At 53.7% G+C, this 27107-nt stretch overlaps 1 protein-coding gene across 3 annotated transcripts in view; it reads left to right on the top strand.

The window, feature by feature from the left end:
• TTC39A (tetratricopeptide repeat domain 39A) overlaps window positions 1-27107 on the top strand; it is a gene marked incomplete at both ends in the record, with an annotated part of 49568 nt that overhangs the window by 11796 nt on the left and 10665 nt on the right. The window contains 11 exons of one of the 3 annotated variants that reach the window (XM_080693249.1): window positions 150-184; window positions 9663-9767; window positions 17893-18024; window positions 18776-18852; window positions 19587-19654; window positions 21992-22056; window positions 23681-23780; window positions 24928-24993; window positions 26251-26359; window positions 26626-26693; window positions 26773-26832. In XM_080693249.1, the coding sequence (XP_080549375.1) occupies window positions 150-184; window positions 9663-9767; window positions 17893-18024; window positions 18776-18852; window positions 19587-19654; window positions 21992-22056; window positions 23681-23780; window positions 24928-24993; window positions 26251-26359; window positions 26626-26693; window positions 26773-26832 (885 nt within the window). Of the gene's footprint in view, window positions 1-149; window positions 185-9355; window positions 9400-9662; window positions 9768-17892; window positions 18025-18775; window positions 18853-19586; window positions 19655-21991; window positions 22057-23680; window positions 23781-24927; window positions 24994-26250; window positions 26360-26625; window positions 26694-26772; window positions 26833-27107 lie in introns of those variants that run through there. The other 2 variants (XM_080693248.1, XM_080693247.1) reach the window with 2 other exon arrangements.

Here is a 27107-nt window from a genome sequence, read left to right as displayed (position 1 = left end):
CGGCCCGAGTGGGGGCGGCGGGCGGTGTCTGCGCAGAGGCCCGCTCCCACCTGTCCCCGCCCCGCCATGGCCCGGCGTCCCCGCCCCGCGCCTCCGCCGCCGCGCAGCGCGGGCTCCGTCGCCGCAGCTCCTGGGCCGCGGCCCCGGCGATGGCCTCGGCCGGCGCCCCCGGCCCGCCCGCGGGGTAAGTGGAGGCGGGGGCGGGCGGCGGGCCGGGCGCACTGCGGCTCCCGCCGGGGTCCCCCTCCCCTCCGGGCCCCAACTTTCTCCCCAGCCGCCTCCCCGCCTCGGGGTGGGCCCCGCGGGTGTGACCCCGCGCACCATCGGAGACGGGCGCAGCTGTAAGTCTCGGCTGCGATCCTCCCGGAGGTACGAGTGGAGTCGGGACTTGAACCCAGTTCTGTCTGGTGTCAGCCCCTACCGCATCGTCCTCGCAGATGGGGACTTAGAGGGTCTGGTCCAGCCGGGCCTATTGGGAGCAACAGAAATTCGAGTTGTAGAAGGTGGGTGTTGGCTGGGCCGGTGGCGCACACCTGTAATCCTAGTACTTGGGAGGCTGAGACTGGAGGATTGCAGGTTTAAGAACAACCTCAGCAACTTAGCAAGGCCCTCAGCAACTTATGAGAGCCTGTTTCAAAATAAAAAATCAAATAGGGCTGGGTGTGTAGCTCAGAGGTAGAACACCCCTGGATTGGATCCCTAGTACCACCAAAAAGAAAGAAAGGAAGAAGAAAGAGAAAGAAAGAAAGAAAGAAAAGAAAGAGAAAAAAAAAAAAGGTTGGTGTTGGCAGTATCAACATGGTTTCCTGATCAACCCTACCCCTGCCCCACCTGGGAATCCTGTGGTATTTCTGTGGACAGTTAGCAACTCTGCTTGTCCTGGCTTCAGTGGGCAGGGGCAGCTGCTGGAGCGCTGACCTCTGGGAGGTGGCTGGTGAGCTGGGAGGGGTACTTCCCTGCCTGGAGCCTCACCACCAGGGACAATATTTGCCAAGGGCCCGAGGCCTAACAAATGAACAGGGAGGCAGGGATCCTGGTGCCACAGCAGCTGGAAGCCTTCACAGGGCCTGTGTGCGTGGCCCGCCTGGGGGCTTGGAGGTGGGTGCCGGGACCTGCTAAGTTTTGCCTTGATCATTTTTGTTGTATGACTTTGGCCACGTCCTTCACCCTCCCTAGACTCCTGGTTTATCCTCTAGGAAAACACTGCGAGGCCAGGCTTACTGCTGCCTTGCTGCTCTGGCTGAAGTCTTTGTAAATCTAGAACTTGGCCAGGCCCCTTTCTGCCCACCTCTGGCTGAGCTCTGCTTCACTGGGTCTAGAAAAGTGGATTCCAGGAGAGAAGGCAGACGTGGAATAAGGTTCCCATGACAGAATCCTAGACTGGGGGCTGAAAGCCACATTCGTCCCGCACATCCATGCCCCAGGCCCCTCTACAGCCCAGGCTCTCCTGGCCCAGCTGCAGCCTCTGGGGCAGACCTTCCCAGCATGGAACCACACTGCCTCCCGCATGCCTGCCAGAGCCTACTCTTCCTTGAGGCTACATAGGCCCATCAATCCCAGTCGTCCTGGTGGGATTGAGCAGACGGAGACCAAGGCAGGACCATCCCCACCTTCCCCAAATTCAATCACTTAACACACAAGGCCCAGCCTTGGGCAGGATGGTCAGTGTTGAGCAAACCAAGCCTCAAATCTCTATCACTTGAAAAAGTATGAACTAGCCAGACATGGTGACGCACACTTGTAATCCCAGAATTTGGGAGGCTGAGACTGGAGGATCACGCATTTGAAGCCAGCCTCAGCAACTTAGTGAGGCTCTCAGCAACCTGTTTCCAAATACAGAATCAAATAGGTTTGAGGGTGTAGCCCAGAGGTAGAAGGCCCTGGATTTCATCTGCAGTACCACACACATACATAAAAAAAAGTATGAACTACTTTTACCTTCAGAAGAATATAGCAAATAATTAAATGAACTCCTGTTTTCTTGCCAAGCCCCTTTATCAGATGCTTAACACTACACCTTGTTTATTTCTCTTCCTCCTCCTCCTCTTCCTTTTCCTTGCACCCAGGGGCATTCTACTTCTGAGCTACACACCCAGTCCTTTTAAGTTCTTATTTTGAAATGGGATACTAAGTTCTTGAGGCGTATTCTTTTTTTTTTTTTTAAGAAATAAACCATGATAAGCTGGGCATGGTGGCGCACGCTTGTAATCCTAGTACTCGGGAGGCTGAGACAGGAGGATCGCAGGTTCAAGGACAGTCTCAGCAAGTAGTGAGATGCTCACCAACCTAGTGAGACACTGTTTCAAAATAAAAATTAAAAAATAGGACTGGGGTGTAGCTCGGAGATAGAATGCCCTGGGTTCAAATCCTCAGTACAAAAAAGAAAGAAAGAAAGAAAAAAAAAGAAAGAAAGCCAGCCATGGTAGAGACCATGGAAGCCCCTGTGGAAGCTCCTTCCCTCCTTTCTCCAGAGGTAATTGCCATCCTGAATCTTGGTCTTAATCGTTCTTTTGCTGAGTATGAGAAACATACGTGGTGTGTTCTTAAAGTCTCATGTAGGGGGAGCCACACAGCACATCCACAGCTGACTTCTCACTGGGGGCGGCTGAGTCAGCCTTCATGGCCCTGCAGCTCCAGGCCCCCTTGCCCTGGTCACACCACCTGTGTAAAGACTCTCGTTTGCTGTCTGCCCTCCGTGTTGGACATTGAGGTGGTTCCCCACTGTTCAAACACTGAGTGCTATTGCGCGGTTGTCCTTTGCACAGGTGTTTCCCGGGGCGCTCCTCAGTAGTAGAATTGCTGTCCTAGAATAGACACACAGTCTTCTAAGGTTATTTAGTTTCATTATAAAATCAGTGTGGCTTGATAAAAGAAATGATAGCAATACAAAGTGTTCACAGAAACCATAATTCCCAACATTTTCTGAGTGCGTCTTCCGCCTCAGTCCCTCTTACAACACTAGAGGTAGGTTCTGCCATTCCCGTCTCATTGGTGGGGAAACAGGCTCAGGGAGGACAAAGAACTTCCCCAGGTTAGCCGCGGGTTTCAAAGCTCTTGAAGGCCACGGCCGAGGGGGACCCTTGGGAAGAGAGTCTCAATCAGATTTGTGATGCAGAAAAGTCACTTTGGAGGTGGCAGGTCCCCGTGGACCTACCTGTTGCTTCATTCTTGGGCCAAAAGTCCCTTTCCCAACACACCATGGTAGAGCAGGGACTCAAAGCTAGTGATGGCTCCAGTCTGTTCCCCGAGTGATGTGCTTCCCGGCCACACACAGCCATCACCCTCACTGAGGTTGGGATGGGGGTTTTCAGCTGGGCCTGGAGGCATCCCAGCTGCCCAGGGAGTCTCCCTCAGGCAGGAGGTAGAAGTCCGGTAGAGGCTCCAGGCTGCCTGACACCCTGCCCACTCTCCCTCTCAGCTCCGTTCTCCTGATGGGTTTTGAATGGGAGAGCCCCCACAATGCCAGAGGTCCTGCTCCCACCCTGGTCTCAGTGTCCCCATCCCCATAGAACTTGTCAGCAAGGTGCCCTGAGGGGTTGGTGACACACCACACCACACCGCCACACCGAGACAGCCTGTGCAGGTGTGGGGGTCATGGGGCGGGGTGCTGGCTCAATGCAGAAAGCATTTGTCTTCTCCCAAACTTCTGGGAGGAGCCAGTTTGGTTCACTCTTATTTGTCAAATGCAGATAAAAGCCCTGCTGGGAGGAGTGAGTGGATCAGGGCAGTTGCCAATCTAGATAAAGCTTGACCGTATCTCTGGTGGGAGGGGTGGTGTCAGGGTTTTATTAAGTCAAGTGGGGTCAGTGTCGCTGGCCCTCCTGAGCCGCCCAGCCAGCCCCACCTCGCCTCTCTGTTCAGCAGGCTTCTTGTCTGGGGCCATTCCAGACGCTGGTGCCTCTTGGCTAACGACTGTGTCATGGCCTGCCTCCAGCCCCTCGCTCAGTTTCCCCTTCTGGGTCCTTTCTCCATCTCGTCTGCAATCCAGTGCCTTCTGCCCGACGGCCCCAGGCTGGGTTGGAGGCCGCTTCTGGGCCTCTCCAGCCCTGGGTCATTCCTGTGGTCTTGCCATCACTGCCTCTGTTCCTTCGACCATGAGTCCAAGGGCAGGCCCGGGTCTGGCTCCCAGAGCCCCAGCTTAGAGGGTGTTTATGGGGTGGGAGGGAAGGGAGGCAGAAGACCACCACAGACCCACCTCACCCTGGCTAGGCCAAAGAGGTGCCGGGCTGCCAGGGGCAAATGCATACCTCGGCCTTGTCTGTCGGGGGTTGTGCATCTGTCTTTCTCTCCAGGGCAGAGCCCCTCCTCGATGCGGGTGGGGCGGGGCGTGTGTGCAGAAATGAGAGGCAGGCTCTTGGCTCTGGAACTGAGACTGACATAAGTCACAGCCATGGGCTTGGCTCCCTGAGGCTCCGCTGATGTGCCCTGCCCAGGAAGAAACTTGGGCTCGAGAGTTGGGTGTGATGGCACACTCTTGTCATCCCTCTACTTGGGAGGCTGAGACTGAAGGATCGCAGGTTCAAGAACAGCCTCAGCCACTTGGTGAGACCCTGTTTCAAAATAGGAGTAAAGCAATGTGCTGTGCACCTGCGTTCAATCCCAGTCCAAAGGAAGGAAGAAAGGGAGGGCGGGAGGGAGGGAGGAGAGTGTTAGAGCCACACTTGTGCGTGTCACCACACAGCTCCTTTGTGCTTCCGTTTCCTCACCTGCAGTGGAGTGGCAATGCCCACTGCACAGGCACTTGGAGAGACCAAGGACAGCACAGTAGATCTCAGGGTGGTAGGTGCTCCTGCCTCCTCTCTAAATCATCCCACAGAGGTGAGTGGGCTGAGCACCTGTGTCTGGGCTGGGCCCGGGGCATAAAGGCAGACAGACACATGCAGGCCTCCTGAGGACGCAGGAGTTGAGGCTTGGGGCAGGCGGCTTCAGGTGGGGCTTTTTAGGCCACAAAAAGGAACTGGGTCTTTGCCTGAGAGGAATGGGAAGCCAGTGAAGGCTTTTTATTTATTTTTTATTTTATTTTTTGGTACTAGGGATTGAACTCAGGGGCCTTGTACCTCCAAGCTACACTCCCAGGTCTATTTTTTATTTTTATTTTGAACACAGGATCTCACTAGGTTGATGGCAGTCTTACTACTTGCTGAGGCTTTCCTTGAACCTGTGATCCTCCTATCTCAACCTCTCAAGTACTGGGATTATAAGCATGCACCACCACACCTAACTCCCCGTGAAGGATTTGAAACCCGAGATTATCATGGTCAAATTTGGGTTTTAAAAGATACCTTTGAGCCAGGTGTGGTGGCAAACGCTTGTAATCCCAGCATTCGGGAGGCTGAGACCTAAGGATCGAGGTTCATGGACAGCCTAAGCTACTTAGTGAGGCCCTCTGCAACTCAGTGAGACCTGGTTTTATTTATTTATTTGTTTGTTTGTTTGTTTATTTTGATACTGGGGTTCCTGGAAGCCCTTCTACCTCTGGGCTACACTCCCAGACCTATTTTTTTATGTTTTTTATTTGGAAACAGGGTCTCTTAAGCCAGCGAGGCTGGCTCCAAACCAGTGCAATCCTCCTGTCTCCACCTCCCAAGAGCAGAGATTACAAGCGTGCGTCACCACACCCAGCGAGACCTGGTTTTAAAACAAAGAATAAAAAATAGGGCAGGGCCTGTAGCTCAGAGATTGAATGCCCCTGAGTTCCATCCCCAAACCTGCAAAAAAAAAAAAAAAAAAAGATACCTTTGGCCTGGCAGTGGCGCACACTTGTAATCCCCGAGTTTAGGAGGTGGAAACAGGAGGATCGCGCAGGTTCGAAGCCAGCCTTGCTGGCTTAAGAGACCCTGTTTCCAAAAAAAAATATAAAATAGATCTGGGAGTGTAGCCCGGAGGTAGAAGGGTTCCATCCCCAGTACCCCCCCCCGCCAAAAAAAGATACCTTTGACAATTAAGAGATGGATGAGTTAGAAGGAATAATGCTTCCAACATTCTGCCTCTAATACAGTATCTGGAAACTGATCAGGTTACCCCAAGCATCCCCGCAGATACATTCCTGAACTCCCCCAGAAGTACCAAACCCTCTCAAGCCAGGAATGAAGAGGGAGCTGAAGTGAGCCAGGAACCTAGACCCTTGGGCACCAAGGGCCATACAAAGGATGGGGCACAAGGCCTTGGGCCTGCACAGGTACCTAGGGCTGGGGGTGTAGTGTGAGGAGTTGGCACTTCTCCCCATCCCCACATAAATATGAGACCCTCAGAGGACTCCAGCCCCAGCCAATAGGAGGATGAGCCAGAAAATTCCATCTACCTGCAGAGAGAGACAGTAGTTGCAGTGGGGAAAAAAAAGCTCCCTAGAAATTTATATTGGCTTGTCCTCACTCAAATATTTGGTTTGAATGTGTACTACCTTTATGGCCCGGAATTCATAAATAAAAAAGTGACATGAGTGATCTCAGTAGTGCCCCAGGGAATCTGACCTAAGTAAATGACAGCACTTTCTGGGGGGAAGTGACCCTGTCCCAAGGTCCCTGTGGGGTCAGGCAAGCGTGAGTTCATGATAAAATAACAACACACACAAGGAAACAAGCCACTGTTTCAACAGGCACCAGAAACAACACAGAGCAGAAGTAAGCCTGTGGTGGCAAGTACCTATAATCCTAGCATTTGGAAGGCTGAGAGCAGGACCACAGGTTTGAAGCCAGCCTCGGCAACTTAATGAGATTCGCATCAATCTAGAGAGAGCCTGTTTCAGAGTAAAAATAGAATATGGCTGGGAATGTAGCTGAGAGGTAGAATGCCCCTGGGTTCAATCCCCAGTACCACAAAAACACTTTCTCTGAGGCTCTTAAATGCTATAATTATGAGATTTAGAATATAAATAATTGTGTTTAAAAGTGTAGAAGCTGGGTGTGGTGGCGCACACTTGTAATCCCAGTACTTGGGAGGCTTAGATGGGAGGATTGCAGGTTCGCAGTCAGCCCCAGCTACTTAGTGAGGCCCTCCGCAACTCAGTGAGATCTTGTTTCAAAATAAAGAATAAAAACTAGGGCTGGGGGTGTAGCTGAGAGGTAGAATGACCTTGGGTTTCATTTCCAGTACTGCAAAAAAAAAAAAAAAAAAGTAGAAGAACTGAAGATGAACATGAAACAATACACAGAGACAAAATACTGCCTAAAATACCCAAACAGATTTGAAAAAGAATGAAGTAGAATTTCTGGAAATTAACAAAATAATCAATGACATGAAAAACTCAAAAGATTGGACAAGTGGCCGACCAGACGCACCAGAAGGAACTAGTGAGAGGAAAGATCTAAAGAATGTCCTCAGAACCTACCAGACAGTCAAGAGACAGAAAATATGGATTTAAAGGCTGAAGAGAAAGGGGCTGGGAGTTGGCAGGCGCGGAAGGGGAGTTTCCCAAGAGGAGGAGAGCAGCCGGGACCAGAGGCCAGTGGGCCGCGTGCAGGTGGTTTACAGCCATTTGGGGAGTAGAATTGATGGGTGGATGATAAAGGATGAAGGGAATCAGAATTCTAGCTTGAGAACGTAGATCGAGGGGTGTCACTTATTAAAGTGGTAAGACTGGGGGAGAAGAGTTTGGACAGTGAGCAGGAGCTTAGCTCTGAACAGGCCATGTTTCACTTTTCCTGGGAAGATCTTCTGATGTGCCAGAGGGAAAACATTAGCATTGGGGCTTGAGGTGTGTGTAGAAGTTTACCTGGGGGAGAAGAGACTCTTTTAACTGACTTTTGGGGAACAGGATTTCCCTTCATTGAGATTATGGGGCTTCTTTCCAGAACTGTCTTTCACTCAGAAGAGGCTCCTTGGGAGAGGCATTCTCAGAGCCATCCAATAGGCCTTTTGGGTTCTTCATTTCATCTCTTGTGGGCATGTGTGTGTGTGTGTGTTACTAGAGATTGAATCCAGAAGCATTCCACCTCCGACCCCCAGCCCTATTTTATTTTTATTTTGGAAAAAAAAAATCTCACTAGGTTGATGAAGAATCTCACTACTTGCCTACGCTGTCTTCAAACCTGCGATCCTCCTGTCTCAGCCTCCCAAGTACTGGGATTACAGGTGTATGCCACCAAGCCCAGCTCATCTCAATTTTGGATGGGAAAGCTGAGGCTCAGGAAAGTTAGGGATTTGTTTTCCTCGCCTTATTCATTTGCTTTACATATCTTTTTATTTTTACTTTTACTTTTATTTCTTTTTGCTGTACTGGGAATGGAACCCAGGGGCATTCTACTTCCAAGCTACACCCCCCTCCCATCCTATTTTTAGTCTCTTATTTTTTTTGTTTTTGCTTTTTTTAATAAGATCTCACTAAATTTCAGAGGGCCTCACGAAGTAGCTGAGGCTGTCCACAAACCGCCTCCTGAATTCTGGGAATACAAGTGTGCATTACCACACCCATTCTGAGGATTGAACCCAGGAGCATTCTACCTCTGAGCTACACACCCCCAGCCCTATTTTTATTTTTATTTTGAAACAGGGTCTCACTAAGTTGCAGAGGGCCTCACTAAGTAGCTGGGGCTTGCTGTGAACCTGCAATCCTCCTGTCTCAGCCTCTGAAATACTGGTATTACAAGCATGTACCACCATGCCTAGCTTATTATGTATTTATTAAAAGCCTACTTTGTACCAGATACTAGGTGCTTGGTAGGAATACAGCAGTGATTGAAACAATGATTCTTGCCTTTTTGGAGTTTATAGTTTAGTGGAGGGAGATAGACAAGAAACAAGAAAAAAAGTAAGAAATAGCATTATGTCAGAGGGTGATAAGAGCTACAGAGAAACATAAAGACTGGAGGGGCCTGGTGTGGTGGCGGGACAGGATGGTCGCAGGTTTGAGGCCAGTGAGACTGGCTTCAAAATAAAAATAAAACGCCGGGCGTGGTGGCGCACACTTGTAATCCCCGCGCTTGGGAGGCAGAGACGGGAGGATCGCGCAGGTTCGAAGACTCTGTTTCCAAATAAAAATATAAGAATAGGTCTGGGAGTGTAGCCCGGATGTAGAAGGGCTTTCAGGAACCCCAGTACCACCAAAAAAATGAATAAATAAATAAATATAAAAATAAAACAAGGCTGGGCGTGTAGCTCAGAGATAGAATGCCCCTGGGTTTGCACACACACACACACACACACACACAACTGGAGAGGGCAGGTTTATAGGAGCATCCTGAAGGCCTGGAAAGCTCCCATGAGGCCCACTGCCCCCGCAGCCCATTGTGACAGCGACCGGGGTTCTAGAGCGCAGGCCTGAGGGGCAGGAGGCTCCTGGAGGAGGAGGGAGAGAGTGAGGGAAGTGGAGTTTAGTGGGTGGGCTCTGCCCCCCACCCCGTGGGGCCAGCAAAGCCCAATGGGTCAAAAGGGCCACAAGGACTCCCTCTGCCCTTTCGAGGGGTAAGATACATTTATTCCTGAGACCCCATGTCCTCCCCACCCCCTCCTGCTGTCCTCTCCCCTGCTCCACTGGAGCTCAGGTGCCGCCCCCTTGTCCTCCTCATCCCACCCTTGGAGCAATGGAGAGGTGGGTCCACATCGTCCCTGTGTCCCAGTGTGGAGTGACATCCTGGGGGAGCTGGAGGAGGGCGCCCAGGCCAGCCGGGGTGGGGCAATGGGCTGAGGCTGCGGGCTCTGTGCTCAGGTCCTGTCTCTCCCCTCAGGACCCCCGTGAGCAGCCTCCATGAAGCCCTGGAGCAGTGCATGACGGCCCTGGACCTCTTCCTCACCAACCAGTTCTCAGAAGCACTCAGCTACCTCAAGCCCAGGTGAGCTGATGTCTGGTGGGGTGGGGGCAGGCCTCGCGCGCACAGACACTTGCAGATGTGCATGTGGGGTGGGGCGTGTTGAGTCACGGAGAGCCAGAGGTCTGTGTGAGAAGAACCCTGTGTAACTCAGTGCTCAGCTTCTGGATCACCATGACCCCCGAGAAAGCCCACGCAGTGGTGCAGGCTCCCCACGCCCCTCTGTGAGCAGCTGGGCACTCCAAGGACTCGCCTCTTCCCACTTGATTTCCTGTTCCCACTGAATCCACTCGGGGTTTCTTCTCATCAGCTGGAACAGCCCCTTAGCGTATTCCACCCCCCCCACACACACACACAAACACACACACAAGCATTAAAATTTGGTTGCCGCTGAGCACGAGGCTAGGAATGTGGGTTGCTCTGTTAATTTCCTCCTGTGGATACTGCCTTATTTCTTGTTTGTTTTATTTTCATGCTGGGGATTGAACCCAGGGGCATTTTGCCTTTCAGCTATACCCCAGATTTTTAAATTTTTTTATTTTTGAAATAGGGTCTCCTTAAGTTGCTAAGGCTGGCTGCCTATCTTGCTCCTCCTCCTGTTTCAGTCTTCTAAGTACTTGAGATTGCTGGCATATGTCCCTGGGGCAACCTGCCGTATTTTTTTTTATAATATGCATATGCTGGTTTTTCTTATCATTTTTCTTTTAGCACTTAAAACTGAGGTATAAGCGGGTGTGGTGGCGCACGCTTGTAATCCCAGCATTTGGAAGGCTGAGAAAGGAGGATCGTGGTTCACCGACAGCCTCAGCTACTACTTAGCGAGGCCCTTTGCAATTCAGGGAGACCCTGTTTCAAAATAAAGAATTAAAAATAGGGCTGGGGGTGTAGCTTGGAGGTAGAATGCCCCTGGGTTCCATCCCCAGTACTGCAAATAAATAAATAAATAAATAAATAAATAAATAAATAAATAAATAAATAAAACGGAGGTGTAATTCATGTACTGTGAAAGCCCTCCCCTATTGTGTGTGTGTGATATGGGGATTTAATCCAGGGGCATTCTACCTCCAAACTTCACCTCCAGCCCCATGTTTTATTTTTGAAACAAGATCTCACAAAGTTGCTGAGAGTCTTACTAAGTTGCGGAGGCTGTCCTTGAACCTGTGGTCGACCTGTCGCAGCCTCCTAAGTACTGGGATGACAGGCATGCACCACCATGTCCAGCTGAAAGTTATCCTTTTTGCCTACCACTTCTCTTTCTTATAGCCTTCCCTCCCTCTATCTTCCTGTCATATCACAATATTTAACTAAATCAATTATCAATGCTTACATTGTTATATCTTTTTTTGTGTGTGTGTGGAAAAACCCAGGGGCTTTTCTACCTCCGGGCTATTCTCCCAGACCTACTTTATACTTTATTTGGAAACTGCGTCTCACTAAGTAGCTGAGGCTGCTTTGAACCTGTGCAATCCTCCTGTCTTAGCCTCCCAAGTGCTGGGATTACAAGTGTGCGCCACCACGCCTGGCACATTGTAGTTAACATCTTGTTACGGAGATGAGTTGTGTGTTGGTTGAGATTTTCTGTGCAGTTCATAATGGTCTCAAGTTTTCATTTGTATCAGGTTGTATCACTTGCCATACATTTATCTTTATTTGTTTGTTTATTTATTTATTTTGGTGGTAATGGGGATGGAACCCTTCTACCTCCGGGCTACACTCCCAGACCTATTTTATATTTTATTTGGAAACAGGGTCTCTTAAGCCAGGGAGGCTGGCTTCGAACCTGCGCGATCCTCCTGTCTCCGCCTCCCAAGCGCGGGGATTACAAGCGTGCGCCACCACGCCCGGCATCCATACATTTATCTTTAACTCTTCAAAACCACTCTCATCAGATGATTCCATCAGGACTTTTCCTCTGAATGTTCAAACATACCAAATGAACTTTCAATTCCTGGGACCTGTCCTTGGAGGACAGAGATGTCTCCTGACACCCCCGGGACCCCTTTGCCTCTTTCCTGTTTCCTTGACCTCAAGTCTTTCTCTCTTCTTTTACTCATTTTGCTAGAGCATATCCTCTAGAAATTTTCTAACAAAAAGCTGGGTGTGGTGGTGCACGCTTGTAATCCCAGTATTCAGGAGACTGAGACTGGAGGATCATGGTTCACGGCCAACCTCAGGTTCTAAGTGAGGCCCTCTGCAATTCAATAAGACCCTGTTTCAAAATAAAGAATAAAAAAATATGGCTGGGGGTGTATCTCGGAGGTAGAATGCCCCTGGGTTCCATCTCCAGTATCGAAAGAAAGAAAGAAAGAAAGAAAGAAAGAAAGAAAGAAAGAAAGAAAGAGAGAGAGAGAGAGAAAGGAAGGAAGGAAGAAAGAAAGAAAGAAAAATTTCCTAACAAAAGAGTTTTGTAATACTTAGGAGATTGAGACAGGAGGATCTCAGGTTGGAGGCTGGCACATGGCAACTTAGTGAGACCTTATTTCAAAATAAAAAACAAAAACACGGGTATGGCTCATAGGTACACGGGTACAGGGGGTACAGCTCATAGGTAAAACCCGTGGGTTCAATGCCCAGTGCCCCCTCCCCACACACATAAGAAAAGCTACATAAACATGCATTTCTTCCAGCTGAAGTCTGAAGGCCTTGCTCCCTGCTTCCTAGCATCTCCTGCCTCTCTGGACCCTAATTCTTCCTACTTTTCATGTGCTCTTTTTTCCTTTTCTCAAATATGTTCACAAACTTCTCTTTTATTTCTGTACATCTGGGATTCACAGTGATGAGGTGGAACAGAAGTCATCTTTCTGTATTTTTGGAGACTCAGTTCTGGGAAATTCCCTGTCTTCTGCTTCCTTTTCTTGGTTAAGTAGGTGTTGGACAAGTTCGATTCTGTTCAATGGTGGGGACTCTCTTTCCCGGGCCTTTTCCTCCAAAACCCTGTGATCCCTGGCCAATTGGTCACAGTGAAGATAGGTAGCTCACTCAGGCGACTGGGAAGCCCGTGCCGAGCCGCCCTGTGATCCCGCACGGCTTCCAGGTACCATCACCTGGGCGGTCCACTTCCCCAGAGCAGGCTCCTCACTTCTCCTGAATTCTGAGATGGAGGAGGAGGCAGTGGTCCAAACATATCCACTGCCTATTTCCTCTAAACCCCATCTTTTCAGCCCCAGGCTGTCCTCTGCACTGCCCAAGCCCCAGGGAAGCAAATGCCCAGGCAGGGAGGCTGGCGCCTACAAGTCCCAAGCCCAACCCAATCACTCTAGGCCTGACTGGCCCTTTCTCCTGCCCAGGCTCTGGGGCCCAGCCTCTGGGGCGTGGCAAAGGATGCAGGTGTGATGATCAGAACACGTCCTCTGAGACAGCGCCTGTCTCACTCCCAGCCTGGAGAGGGTCTGGTGAGCCAGGGTCTGCAGCTGGAGCTGGGCCTGGGTCTGAGGTGGCCAGCCCTGTCCTGCTCCGTCCCTGAATGTCCAGTAGTGTTTGTTTTTAGGTACTGGGGAAGATTGAACCTAGGGGCACTTTACCACTGAGCTACATTTCCAGCCCTTTTCATTTTCTATTTTGAGATAAGGTCTCACCAAGTTGCTGAGGCCGGCCTCAAACTACCTTCCTGTCTCAGCCTCCCAAGTAGCTGGGATTGCAGGGTGTGGCGCTGAGCCCGGCCCAGTAGTGTTGTGAGGCTTCTGGCTCCCTCTTCCTCCTAGCCACTTCCTGTCCCGTGTTGGCCATGGACCCCAGCCCACAGCTGCCTCCTGCACTGGAGACTGGCTGACCCAGGCCTGTCCTGTCACACCCCAAGCCTAGACACTGGATTTTCTCCATCCATCCCCTGAGACCAGACTGTCCCGCAGACTTGGGGCCAACAGAAGGCAGTCAAAGTCACAAACCTCGGATGGCATGTGCGCCCAGGCCCTCGGGCTGTACCTACTACAGGTCCCTTCGAAGGCTTTTCCTGGTGTACCCCTCCCTCAGCTCAGGGTCACTCCAAAGACAACCCTTTGCCTGACCTTGCAGGCAAAGCAGCAGAGCTTCTGGGTCTCAGTGCGCCCTGTGCCAGAAAAGGGGCTTCCCTTTTGTTGTGAGTCTGAGAGCTTTCCTAAGCCGTCCTCAGTAGTGTCCACAGCATGCTCCCCACCTGCCTCATGACAACTAAAAAGTCTCCATGATGGCCAAAAGTCCCTAGGAGACTAAAATCATAACCCCACACCTTTGTTTGTGTGTGGTACTAGGGATTGAGCCCAGGGGCATTCTACCTCTGAGCTACACTCCCAGCCCTGTTTTATTTTTTTGTTTGGAGGCAGGGTCTCACTAGGTCGCTGAGAGTCTCACTACATTGCCGAGACCGCCTTGAACCTCCTGCCTCGGCCTCCCAAGTACTAGGATTTCAGGTGTGCCCCACCAGGCCCGGCTTCATGCCCTACTTTGTGATGAGCAAAAAATGTTCCCAGAAATTGCCAAATGTCCTAGAGGGGCATGTGCGGGGCAGAAACCTCTCATTCTCTGCACTGACAACCACCAGTCTGGAGGAAATTGGTTCTTGCCTATAAAGCAGCCCCAGCCCCAGCCCCACTCAGCCTCTGCAGCTTCACGGAGGCTGGGGTCTGGCTTCATTTGCTGAGCCTCGTACACATTTCACTTCACTATCCTGAGCCCCGCTGGGGTGAGGGTCACTGGGCTCACCCAGCTGCCTCTGCCTCCACATTTGCTTTCCGGGCGTCACTTCCTTGAATAACGCTGCGGCGCTCTCAGCTTACACACTCAGCGCTCTGTCTGCCCCTGGGCACTGTCTGCAACGTGGAGACTGCTCCATTAGTTTTGCTCAGTGAATAAGTGATGGTTCCTAAGCAGCGGAGCCAGGATTCAAAGCCAGGCCCGCAGGCCCTCTTGGACGGATGGCTGTGCTTGCATGGAGGGCCTCATGCCACCTCCACCTGTGCACAGACACGCTGTGGGCTGCAGGTTGTCCAGGGCGTGTCCACAAGGATGTCCTAGAGTCTCCTGCTGAGAGTGAGGGGCCAGGCAGGTGGGCTGGGGGAGAGCGGGAGAGAAGAGGTTTCCCAGCAGAGTGAGGCCAGCCCGGGGTGCACCTGCGTGCGGATGGCCCTTGCCAGCCCTGCTCCGCGCAGCGTGGAGGAAGTGGGCGGTCGTGGGGGCCTGGGCTGGGTGCTTGGCTGGCAGGTGGGAAGGCTCAGTACACAGGATTTGGACCGGAGAGGGGCTGGCATGGGGAGGGTAAGTTGAGGGTCAGGAAGTGGAGCGGCCTGGAGGTGGGAGCGCGGCTGCAGGAGTAGAGAGGAGGGCTGGCAGGAGGCAGACAGAGCCTTCTGTGTGAAGATGAGGTCAAGGTGTGATCCTGGAGGTGAGGGGCACGGGCTCATTTAGCAGTCATGAGGGCTCTGTGCTGAGGCTCCAGTATGGGCTACACATGGGCTGTTTTTAGGGCCCTGCAGGAAAACCGTAACATAAGCAATAGGGGTACTGAGAGCTCCAGAGGCCCCCACTCCTGTGTGTCAGGAATGACCAGCTCCATCATTCCCAGAACCCACGGAAAACTGAAAGTGCAGGGTCATTTGTTCACAAATTATTAAGACTTTCCAAACAGTGACAACAGAGAATTGGGACCTGTTAGGCCTGGCACGCCCACACAGCTGCACGGGGCGCACCCCTGCGAGCCTGGCCCCGGGAGGCTTCCTGGAAGAAGTGACATTCAACTGTGATGGGTTGAGTGAGAAGTCTGCTGATGTTTCCAGGTGGAGGCGTGGCCTGGCAGTGCCTGAGGCTCTGGTGTATCCAAGGGCTGGGGACCCTCAGCCTGGCTGGAGTGGGAAGAGCTGAGGCAGGTCCTCGCAGGGAGGGGGCCCCAGCAGGCTGGTGGAGGGTGAAGGAGTCGTCTGGAGAGGAGGGCAGTGAGGCAGGTCTGAGAGGACCCACAGGTGGGGTGGGGTACGCTAAAGATAGAGACTTAGGCTGAGGGGCCGCTGCCTTCCAGACATCACTGGGTATCGAGGCCTGGGCTGGGCTGGAGTTGGGGCCAGGAGGAGCTATGGGGCCTGGGTCAGGATGAGGAGTCCCAGATGATGGGGACAGTGGCAGGGCAGAATGGCTGACAGGCCCTAAGCCTTGGGTGCAAGCCAAGGAAGGAAGGGATCGAGGCCACCTGCACATGGCCAAGGGGTCCCCAGGCCCAACTTGGCCCTGATGCCAGCTCTTCCAGCAGCCTCCCCATTTGACAGCTGGCATGGGCTGCAGAAGGTGGGTTCAGCTCAGGGGTGGGGGGTTCTGAATGCTATATGTGCAAACAACTTGTGGGGGGTGCACACTCAACTAGGGTACCTGAAATTTGAGGGTCATTATACCTCTGCACCCCATTTTTAGTCCATACCAGAGTTGGGGGGCTTCCAGGTGCAAGCAGGGGAGGGGCCAGGGTTCCTAGCCACAGGTGCAGGTCAAGGCCTTGGGCCTCAGACTAGAAATTCCACTTTGCCTGCCAGCTGCCGGGTGGGGCTGACCCTCCTTCTGGGCCCAGCACCAGACTGGGCTCAGTGTGGGAGCTGGGTGGGTGGGGCTGAGTCCTGGGCTCTGGGAGAGGAAGAGAGAGGCCTGGGGAAGGGGTGGGGGACCACAAGAGATAGGAGCATCTGCACTAGCCAGGGAAGCCCCTCTTCAAGGAGGAGGCCTTTATGCTGGGAAGGAACTTTGACCCTGGCAGGAGGAACGCACATTTACTGAGCAAGGGTGGTAGGTCCCTGGGTGTCTTATTTAAACCACTCATAAGGACAGAGGGTTATTGTGTTTACTTTAGAGAGAAGGCTCAGAGAAGCCATGACACTTACCAGTGCCACACATCTGGTGACTGGCAGAGCCAAGATTTCAACTTGTGTGTCTGAGGGACTCCTAAGTCCAAGCTTGGCTCCCCACCCCATTCCACAAGCCACCGCCGCCTGCAGAGGAAGCAGCTCTGGCACAGGCCTGGGGGTGTCCTGAGAGCCAGCAGGGCTGGCGAGGGGCTGACCAGCCTTTTGTTCTCATCAGAAAGCATTGACTGCCAAGGAGCCTAACACCTGAGGGTCACCCGGAAGTAAAAGAAGTGACTCAATTTACAGGTGAACAAGGAAGGAATATGATTGAAGTCACATTATTATACAATAAACCAGCTATAAACCTTAGTCATCTCTCTTCCTCTGAAGTTCCCAGCATAAGCCTGGCACTGAGCTGTTTCGTAAATAATTGCTGAGAGCGCCAAGCTGCTTGACCTCGAGGCGCTGTGCCCAGAGAGCTGTCCCCTCCAGCCAGTCCTACTGGCTGCAGAGCCCAGGCCAGCCAGTATCCTTGTCTTGTCCCAAAAGCAGCAGCCAAGGCTGAGACCCTTAAGGGACTCCCCCAAGTGCATTTTCCGCCCCTCCTCACCCACTCCCCTCTCCAGTGTCAGGCTCAGAGACACCCCCGGGGCTATGAGGAGCAGGAGGCAAAGGCTTTGGGGGCTCTTGTCTTCTGGGGGAGGACAGGGATGAGTCCCAGCCAAGCTCCGTCCTCCAGGTGCCCACCATCTGCAGAGCAAGCTGAGCCTGTGCTGATGTCAGTTTCAGTGGCTCCTGCTGCACCGGGGTCCCTGGTCCCCTAGAAGGAGCCCTGGATTCCCAGGGGCCTGGGGGCAGGGCTGCCGGGGAGCATGGGCAAAGGCAGGTCTGTGGTACAGGGAGCCAGATCACGGAGGGGCGAGGCCATGTCGAGTGGACCTTAGAGGGTCAGCCAGGGGTAGTGGTCAGATGGTGGGACTGTGGGACGGGGAGCGGCAGCCTGTGTGTGAGGAGGCCCTGGGCAGGGCTTGGGAATTGCTTGGGGATTGCCACTGCAGGTGGGAGCAGAAGCAGGAGGCAGGCCCTGGTTTGGGAAGGGCAGCACCTCCTTGCTGTGGCCCCTCCCAGAGAGAGGAGGAGCTGAGGCTCAGATTTGGAAGGTCACCTGGGGCCACTCTGCAGCAAGAGCTGGGAACAGGACCCAAGGTCTTTTGAGTGATCGGGTCAGACCCCTCCTGGACCTGCTTCCCCCAGGCAGGACTGGGAGGGCATGGCCACGGTCTACAGGCGGCCAGCGCATGATGTCCCAGCTGGGGCTCTGGGAGTGGAGTTCTCAATGTCCCCTCTTTACACAGAACCAAGGAGAGCATGTACCACTCGCTGACCTACGCCACCATCCTGGAGATGCAGGCCATGATGACCTTTGACCCCCAGGACATCCTGCTGGCCGGCAACATGATGAAGGAGGCACAGTCCCTGTGCCAGAGGTTGGGCCTTGGGGGGTAGGGGGAGTGAGGCCACCCAGCGGCCTGTCAGTGGCCGACCCCAGTGCCCAGAATGTCACTATTAGTGCTGCTGCTTTTGGCCAGGACACTGTGACCCCAAGTGCTGACCTGTCAGCAGGGCTTAGAGCTTCCAGGGACCAGTGCTGACTGAGATAATGCCACTCTCTGACCTCGGGCAGTGCCCATCTGCACTCGCTTTCCTCAGCTATGAAACGGGTGTGATGGGATGTTCTCACCGCGTTGTCTTGGGGGACGAAGAGACCAGTCTCAGGACCTGGTGCATGATCAAATGTGTTGAGTCCACATCCACTCTGGGGTGAATGGGCTGACGGTCCCTGAGTGTCCGTGCGCTGTGTGGTCCTCACCCACTGGGCACCCGCCCACGCCAGCCCTGATTGTCAGACCTGGGCTGCTCTGATGTCGGTGCTGCCTGGCAGGGACACAGAGTGACGTCCCAGCACAATGCAGGGGAGATTGAGAGTCCAGCCCAGGAGCTGGGAAGGCCCCCTGGAGGTGGTGCCTGAGCAGGGTCCAGAAGTGTGACCAGGAGCTGGTCATGGCAGAGTGAAGGAGAAAGGGGCTCCAGATGGAAACAGCAGGTACAACAGGGAGAGAAAGCCCTGGATTCGGGAGCTGCCAGGAGCGTGGCGTTGAGTCTCATGGACAAGTGTGGCCTGGGCTGGGCCCTCCCTCACCTATACTGAATGACCCTTGGCCCCTTTTTTCTCTGCAGGCACCGGAGGAAGTCCTCGATGACAGACTCCTTCAGCAACCTGGTGCACCGCTCCACTATGGACCAGTTCACAGAAGGTGTGGGGTCCTGTCCACCAGGCCAAGCCCAGATGGCGGCTCTATGCCCAGAGAGGGGGTCATTCTCCCACTTGTCACCAGGGGGCGGGGATGCAGGGATGCAGGTGCGGCCAGCCTGGGGCCTTCTGAGGTCTGTTGAGCGTGTGGGGGCAGGCGAGACCCGCCCACCTGACCTGGAGGTAGGAAAGGAAACTGGCTCAGAGGTGTGGCTGGCCCTCCGCGAGGATCCCTGAGGCACACGTACTTCTGTGCACAGACGACTCACCTTAGCCATCTCCTGGGGCCAGTGGGGAAGAATGTGTTTTAGAAGCTGAGGCTCTAGGACAGGACTGCTGGCAGCCACAGAAGATATGCTCTGGGTTGTCATAGACTGTGTGGTGTCTTCGTGCCACGTGTAGCAGTAGCCAACCATTAGACAGTTTGGAGCTTTTCAGCATAGGGACAGATGGCCTTATCCACCTTGAGAGCCCCGGAAGATTCCAGCACCAAACGATGCACGTACGCCATGGCGCTGGGTTCACAGGTCCACAGAGACTCGTGGGGAATGACAGCTAGGCTGCACTGGCGTGCTGGGTGTTGGAATGGGGAGCCAGTCTGAAGATGAGGGACGAGGTGACAGGGTGGAGGTAGAGACACAGGCTCCCTTTGCTTTAGGGGAAGCGGGGGCTGGAGGATCCTGCAGGGCTCCCTCCTGGAGCTCCCGGGGCCACAGGGCTTTGGTTTTCTCCCTGCAGAGGAGATCCACGCTGAGGTTTGCTACGCAGAGTGCCTGCTGCAGAGGGCAGCCCTCACCTTCCTACAGGTAGGGAGCCCCTCCTTGTGCAGGGAGGCGGGGAATGTCAGCTCAATCCACATTCAAGCCAGATGGGTCCATAGCAACCTCGACCCTCCCCTATGGCCCAGGCAAAGCCTGAGGCCCAGAGCACCACTCCTGACCCCACCTGGCTGATGGTCACATGGGTCAAAGGCTGTTTGTGACAAAGCCTGCTTTACACTTGATTCAGTCAACATACACTAATGCACTTACAGTGCACCAAGCTTTTGCATAAAGTTCAAGTGTGTCTTTGTTACATACCTCACACACAGTAGCTTGTTTTTGGTTTTTTATTTTATTTTTAATTTTTTTTTTACTTTGTTTATATACTGGGGATGGAACCCAGGGGCATTCTACCTCTGAACTCCATCCCCAGCCCTATTTTTTATTATTTATTTTGAAACAGGGTCTCACTGAGTTGCAGAGGGCCTCACTAAGTAGCCGAGGCGTCTGAGAACCACGATCCTCCTGTCTCAGCCTCCCGAATGCTGGGATGACAAGCGTGCGCCACCACGCCCAGAGTAGCTTGTTTTACATGTGTTCACATTTATTATTTAATCTCACCTCAGAGGAGGACGAGGAGGAGACTTTGAAGAGAGGAATCTTATTTCCAAAGTCAAATGACTAGCAAATTAGCTGGAATTTGACCCTGGTCTGGTGGAGTCAGGGGCCAGGGTCCTCACTACACAATGAAATTAGGGAGAAAAGTCACTGCATGATTCTACCAGGAAACCTGGTTTGTAATTATATCAATAGCATGTGTATATGCATATTTGGGGGAAAGGCGTAAACACATATGCTTGTAATCCCAGTATTTGGGAGACTGAGACAGGACGATCACAGATTCGAGGTCAGCCTCAGAAATTTAGTGAGGGCAGCTGGATGTGGTGGCGTACCCTTGTCATCCCAACATTCAGGAGGCTGAGACAGAGGATAACGGTTCGTACCCAGCCTCAGCTACTTAGTGAGGCCCTTTGCAACTCAATGAGACCCTGTTTCAAAATAAAGAATAAGAAATAAGACTGGGGGTGTAGCTTGGAGGTAGAATGCCCCTGGGTTCCATACCCTGTGCTGCAAAATAAATAAATAAATTTAGCAAGGCCCTCAAAAACTTAATGAGACCCTGTTTCAAAATAAGGAATAAAAAATAGGGCCAGGCATGGTGGCATACGCTTGTAAACTCAGTACTTGGGAGGCTGAGACAGGAAGGTCGCAGGTTTATGGCCAGTCTCAACTACTTAGTGAGGCAGCTGCAACTTAGACCCTGTTTCAAAAGTAAAGAGTAAAAAATAGGGCTGGGAGTATAGGTCAGAGGAAGAATGTCCCTGGGTTCCATCTCCAGTTCCCTCCCCAAAAAAGTACTATTATTTTGATGCTAGAGGTTGAACCCAAAGGCATTCTACCTTTGAGCTATAACCCCATATCTATTTTTTTGAAGATTTAAAGAAGTTTATTAAAAAGATAGAAATACAGAAGATCGTTACAGCCCCATGCCAGAATGGCATGGGGGGAGTGGTCTGAGTCAATTCACCACCCCTCCCCATATCTGTTTTTATGTTTTTATTTTGAAATAGGGTCTCGCTAAGTTGCTGAGAGCCATGCTAAATTTTTGAGGCTGATTTTGAACCTGTGATCTTCCAGTCTCAGCCTCCCCAGTACCGGGATTGCAGGCACACATCACCTTCCTGTTTTGTTTTGTTTTTTAATATATATTTTTTTTTTGGTGGTACTGGGGTTCCTGGAAGCCCTTCTACCTCCGGGCTACACTCCCAGACCTATTTTTACATTTTCATTTTTGGAAACAGGGTCTCCTAAGCCAGCGCGCGCGGCTGGCTTTGAACCTGCGCGATCCTCCTGTCTCCGCCTCCCAAGCGCGGGGATTACAAGTGTGCGCCACCACACCCGGCATTTTTTAAGTTTTAATTGGTGCATTTTAATGATGCATCATGATGAGCGGGTACTTTAGATGATAACTGTGATCAATACCTGCTTAAGGAGAAAACCAGGAAACCAGGAACAAACCTCTGGAGAATCCCTCCACCTCGCAGGAGGCTTGCTGCCCACGAGGAGCCCCCATCCCTGGCTTCTTCAGACACACCGCCTGTGTGGATGTGAGACTGAGGAGTCTTGGGGTCAAGTCCTGGGCATTGTGAAGGTTTTGTTGGCCAAGGAGCAGCGAAGCCTGGCTTGGCTGACCTCTGATGTCCCTCTGCCCCTGTCCCTCCTAGATCTGGGGAGGAGCAGTCAAGGCCCAGAGCCCTGTGTGATTCCCCAAAGCGGTGGCTGCTGGACCTGGGCTGGCTCTGAGCATCTCTTCCTCTGCAGGATGAGAACATGGTGAGCTTCATCAAAGGCGGCATCAAAGTTCGAAACAGCTACCAGACTTATAAGTGAGTGGGGCTGGCCAGCGAGGGCTGGGGGCCGGGCCACAGCTCCGCTACTGTGTCCCCTCGGGCTGCGGTGTGGGAGGCAGAGAAGCCTAGAACGCTGAGCTCGGGCAGATTTACGCATCCCCAGGGCCTTGGGTTTCTGGAATATCTCCCTGTTTTCCTGGCTGTGTCTATTCATCTGGTCTCCTGAGTGTCTTCCCTGTGGCTGGATGACTGCTAGGGAAGATTAAGACCCAAGCTCTGCACAAACAGCTTAGTGTAGAGGGGGCAGGGAGACAGACCTAGGAACTGTGGGTTTGGGAACAACAGCAGAACTCCTAGACATCTGTGAATGTGAAGGCCCAGTCCAAATGAGATGGTACACACACACACACACCACCACCACCACCACCACCACCACCACCACCACCACCACCACCACCACGTTTCATTTCCGTGCTCTCTGGTCCCTGACTTCCAGCATCAGATCAGGTAGAGACTTTATGAATGAAAGAATGAAGATTCAGTCCAGAGCATGTTTATTCAATGTGTGTGGCTCCACAATCCCTTATCTGCAGCTCTGAAACCCCCAGTTTCCTTTCCTAAATTTTGCATCAAAACTCGCTTCCCATTACTGCCTGGCCTCCTCACCTCCCCTGAGGAGTGTGACTGCTTCCCCGCAGAGGCAGTGTTGCTCCACAGGGTGACAAGGCCTGGCTGGGGTTGGCACACCATTTGGTGTGTGGACACCATAATGCCTGGGGTCCTGTGCCGGATTGTGTAAGGACAACCAGACACACGCTCTGACACCAGCCTGGTGTCTCCAAAGCACACACCTGCCCCGCTCACCTTCGGCCAGCCTGCGAGGCTGCTCCTGCCGTCCATCCCGGGAGACATCCTCCTTAACACACCTCCCACCTCACTCTGCTGGCAGACTGCGGGCCTGCCCTCGGCTCTTCAGATACACCAGGCGGGTCCCCAGCTCAGGCCTTCGGATGTGCTGCTGTCAGGCACAGTGCCCCAGGCCAGCCCAGCCCACCCCTCAGCTTTCCACTCACTTCCTGCAAGAGGCCTTCCTGAGCCCCAGGAGAGACCAGCCCCAGGGCTCTCCCCCGAGATCTGCTCAGCTGCACAGTGACTTTCCGGGGCTGTCCCCAGATGGGGTGCTGTGGGGCAGTGCTTGGTGGCTTTGCTCTCAGATGTTTCTGGTGCCTGGCACGGAAGCCTCAGCAGGGCTCTGATTGGAAGCCAGAGCTGCGGACTCTGTGTAGATGGTGACCAGGAAAGCTTCCCCAAGGGAGGAGGTGTTCAGGTCAGCCAAGTGGCTCTCAACTGGGGCAGTTGCTCCCCCACCCCAAGACATCTGGCAGCATCCAGAGACATTTAGGTTGTCCCTGTGGGAAGAGGATGCGACTGGTGTCCAGAGGGTGGAGGCTGGGGAGGTGCTGGGACGGCCCGCCCTGCCCCGAACACAGCACTGAAATGTCGGCTGAGCGTGGATACCTGTCCGGAAGGTGGACGAGGCAGGACGCCTGGGCTAGCGTGGCTGGGGATTGGGTGAGGAGCGCGTGGTGTCGTGGTGGCGGGCGTCTTGAGATCAGGCTGATGGGAGCTCACCTCAGGCCTGGCTTTCATCTTCCCCCAGGGAGCTGGACAGCCTGGTCCAGTCCTCACACTACTGCAAGGGCATGAGCCACAGGCACTTTGAAGGAGGAGTGAAACTCGGCGTGGGAGCCTTCAACCTGGTGAGTGGCAGCCCCCTTTCCCCAGTGTCTGGGCTCCATGAGTCTCCCTGCAGGTCCCTGCTCCACATGTGGTCAAGCTGAGCGCCACTGTACCTGGCCATGTGCTGGGCACTGGGACCAGAGATAAGCCTGGCACATGGCCGGCCTGAAGGCGCTCTCAGAGCCGGGTGTGGTGGCACACATCTGTAATCCCACTATGTGGGAGGCTGAGACAGGAGATTGCAGGTTCAAGGCCAGCCTCAGCAATTTAACAAGACTCTTAGCAACCTAGCAAGACCCTGTTTCAAAATAAAAATTAAAATTGGGTGTGGTGGTGCACGCTTATAATCCCAGTACATGAGGATCACAGGTTCAAAGCCAGCCTCAGCTACTTAGTGAGGCTCTCATCAATTTAGCAAGACCCTGTTTCCAAATAAAAATTAAAATAGGTTTGGTGGTGTAGCCTGGAGGTAGAAGGCCCTTGGGTTCCATCCAAGTAACACACACACACACACACACACACACACACACACACACACATAAAATAAATTAAAATAGGGCTGGGGTATAGCTTAGTGGTAGAATGCCTCTGATTCAATCCCTAGCACCACAAAAAGAAAGGCAGGGAGCTCCAGCAGGAGGAAGGGGATGGTGCTGGAGCTGGCTGTCGAGAGCCAGCTGTGCAGCTGCGTGGCAGGCTGGTGGCTTGGAATCCCCCGTGGGGTCATCCAGAACTTGCCAAACCCAACAGACCAGGGCTTTTTGTGCTCTGGAGAGCTGGTTGCTACACACTTAACCAATGGCAGGGAGGGAAATAGGCCCGGAAAGAGCTATGATCTAAGAGAGATGAGAGCCAGGTCCTCTCCTGGAGGCTGGGGAAGGCTCCTGGAGAGGGAGTAAGCAAGCCTCTGAGCTGGATCACAAAGGCTCCACTGGCTGCGTTGCAGGTGGGGAAGGTGTTCGGGGGAGAGGGGACTTTGGGTGTTGGGGCTGGGAGGCTTGGAAGCGCTGTGCCCGCTCGCGGGAGGAGGGGCTTTTGGGGGGCATTTGGGTCCCAGCCACCTGGGGCTGGGGGGAGGCTGTGGCTGTCTGCCCCCAACGCGGAGCCTGTCCAGGGGGGAGAGCTGGGGTGGGGCACCCCTCACCTGCCCCGCCTCCATCCCCACAGACGCTGTCCATGCTTCCCACCAGGATCCTGAGGCTGCTGGAGTTTGTGGGGTTTTCAGGAAACAAGGTAACCACCTGCCTTCTAGAACTCCTGACCTTCAGCCCCAGGTCAGGAGTCGGCCTGGGCAGGGCTCGGCTGCCCCGCGGGGCCTGGGTGTCAGTCCAGGCTCAGCTCCCTCTCTGTGGCCCTGGACAGAGCCCACACCTCTCTGTTTTCACTTGGGCTGGAAGGTCACACGGGGCCTCTGATCCTTCCTGGGCCCTCACAGGGTGGAGAGGTTTTGGGGGAAGGATGGTCATAAAGGACAGAACCCTGAGAAGCAGCCCCCGCTGGAGGTAACAGGTCAGGAGCCTGGGCCTGGCCCCCTCCCTGCACAAGTCCCTCCCTCCCCAGCCTCTTTTCTGTAAAAACAAGAACTTCTGAACCGACCCGTGAGTGTTGCTCAGATGTGCAATCCCTCTGACCCTTTCTGATCTCTGCCGTGCCCACAGACTTCTCTGTTATTAATTATATATTGTTTTTCTCAGAAGTGACTCATAATTTTCATTTAAATGCACTTAAAGGAAACATTACTACATGAAAATCTACTTAACTCAAGAGCATAATCATAAAAATATATATTATAAGGGCCACACAATCTTTTAAACTCGATAGCGGGGTCTCCAGGGCTCAGCCCGAGGCCGCTTCTCTTTGTGAGGAGGAAGTGTAGGGTGAGTGTGGGCTCAGGGCAGCCCGGGCCGGGCTGTCCCCTGGACCTTCTGGAGACAGAGCTGAGGAGGGAAGCCCTCATATCATGCGGGGCTTGGTGCTTCCGAACACGCCTGTCCTCGTGCCTGGAAAATCTGTTGCCATCAGTGTCCTGTGGCTGGACGCTCCGAAAGCCCCGGCAGTCTTGATTTCTTGGGTGCTGGGCAGGATCTCCGGATGCTGCAGGAGGGGAGAGATGAGGAAGGCCTGAGGTGGGATGGGCGATGTCACCTGCAACTCCAGCTGGGCTAAGTCTTTGTCCCATTGGCAGGGCAGCCTCAGAGGCTTTGAGGCTGGTGAGGTTGTGTTTTGAAGGAACAGGTGCCTCAGAGTGCGGACCAAGGCGCGGAGGCCGCAGGAGCCACACAGGCCAGCAGGCCCAGCTCCCCCGCCCAGCCTCAGCAGACATAGTTGGGATTGTGTCTCCAGGGTGGAGAGCAGGTGCCTATGGGGAGGGGCAGCAGCAGCGTCCCCATCCCTCGCCCAGGAAGGCGGGGAGCCCTGCCCCGACACACGGCCTGGGTCTGATGGCCTCAGTCCCCGCGGCCCTTGGGACCACAGCCTTCCTCCCCATAGGACTACGGGCTGCTGCAGCTGGAGGAGGGCGCGTCGGGACACAGCTTCCGTGCCGTGCTCTGCGTCATGCTGCTGCTCTGCTACCACACCTTCCTCACCTTCGTGCTGGGTAGGCGCCCTGGCGTGCGAGGTGGGGTGCCGACCAGGCCGTCCCTCTGCTGGCGCAGCAGGTGGCTGGGCTCCAGGCTGCCAGCGGCCCGTCCCTGGGGTTCTGGGCTCAGGCACAGCTCCTGGTCACTGAGCCACTCAATCCTCATGCCATCCTGGAGACAGGAAGGACTGCTGTCCCCACTTCACAGAGGGGGAGATAGAGGCCCCAGGCTGCCCCGGTGGGTTGTGGGAGGAGGCACGAGCCTCGGTGACACCCCCCCTCAGGTACTGGGAACGTCAACATCGAGGAGGCCGAGAAGCTGTTGAAGCCCTACCTGAATCGATACCCCAAGGTGAGCCCACTTTCTGCCGAGAACCACCAGGCTACAAGCACCCTGGGGCCCCCACGGAGCCACATGCGTGTCATTGCAGGGCGCCATCTTCCTGTTCTTTGCGGGGCGGATTGAAGCCATTAAAGGCAACATCGACGCGGTGAGTGATGGGGTTCCTCGGGGTCCCCTGGCCCAGCAGGCAGTTCGGCAGAGGCATCCTTAGGAACAGGCTGACTGGCAGAGGGGCCCCAAAAAACCAACCAGAGCACAGGGCTGGGGGAGCATGGGACGAGGAGAGGGGCGGCTTTTGCACTGTAGAATTAGCACCAGAGATAGAAGACCCCAGCGTGCCAAGGAGCGGGGCTCAGGGAAGCGGAGTTGGAAAGGCCATGTTTAGGCATAGTGATTGGCCAGCACTCTGCCAGGTGGAGTGGT

The sequence above is a fragment of the Muscardinus avellanarius genome, assembly GCF_963383645.1.
Source record: "Muscardinus avellanarius genome assembly, chromosome: 3".
Classification (NCBI taxonomy): Eukaryota; Metazoa; Chordata; class Mammalia; order Rodentia; family Gliridae; genus Muscardinus; species Muscardinus avellanarius.
The sequence above is the reverse complement of the archived record's forward strand: the minus strand, read 5'-3'. Positions and strand labels throughout refer to the sequence as shown.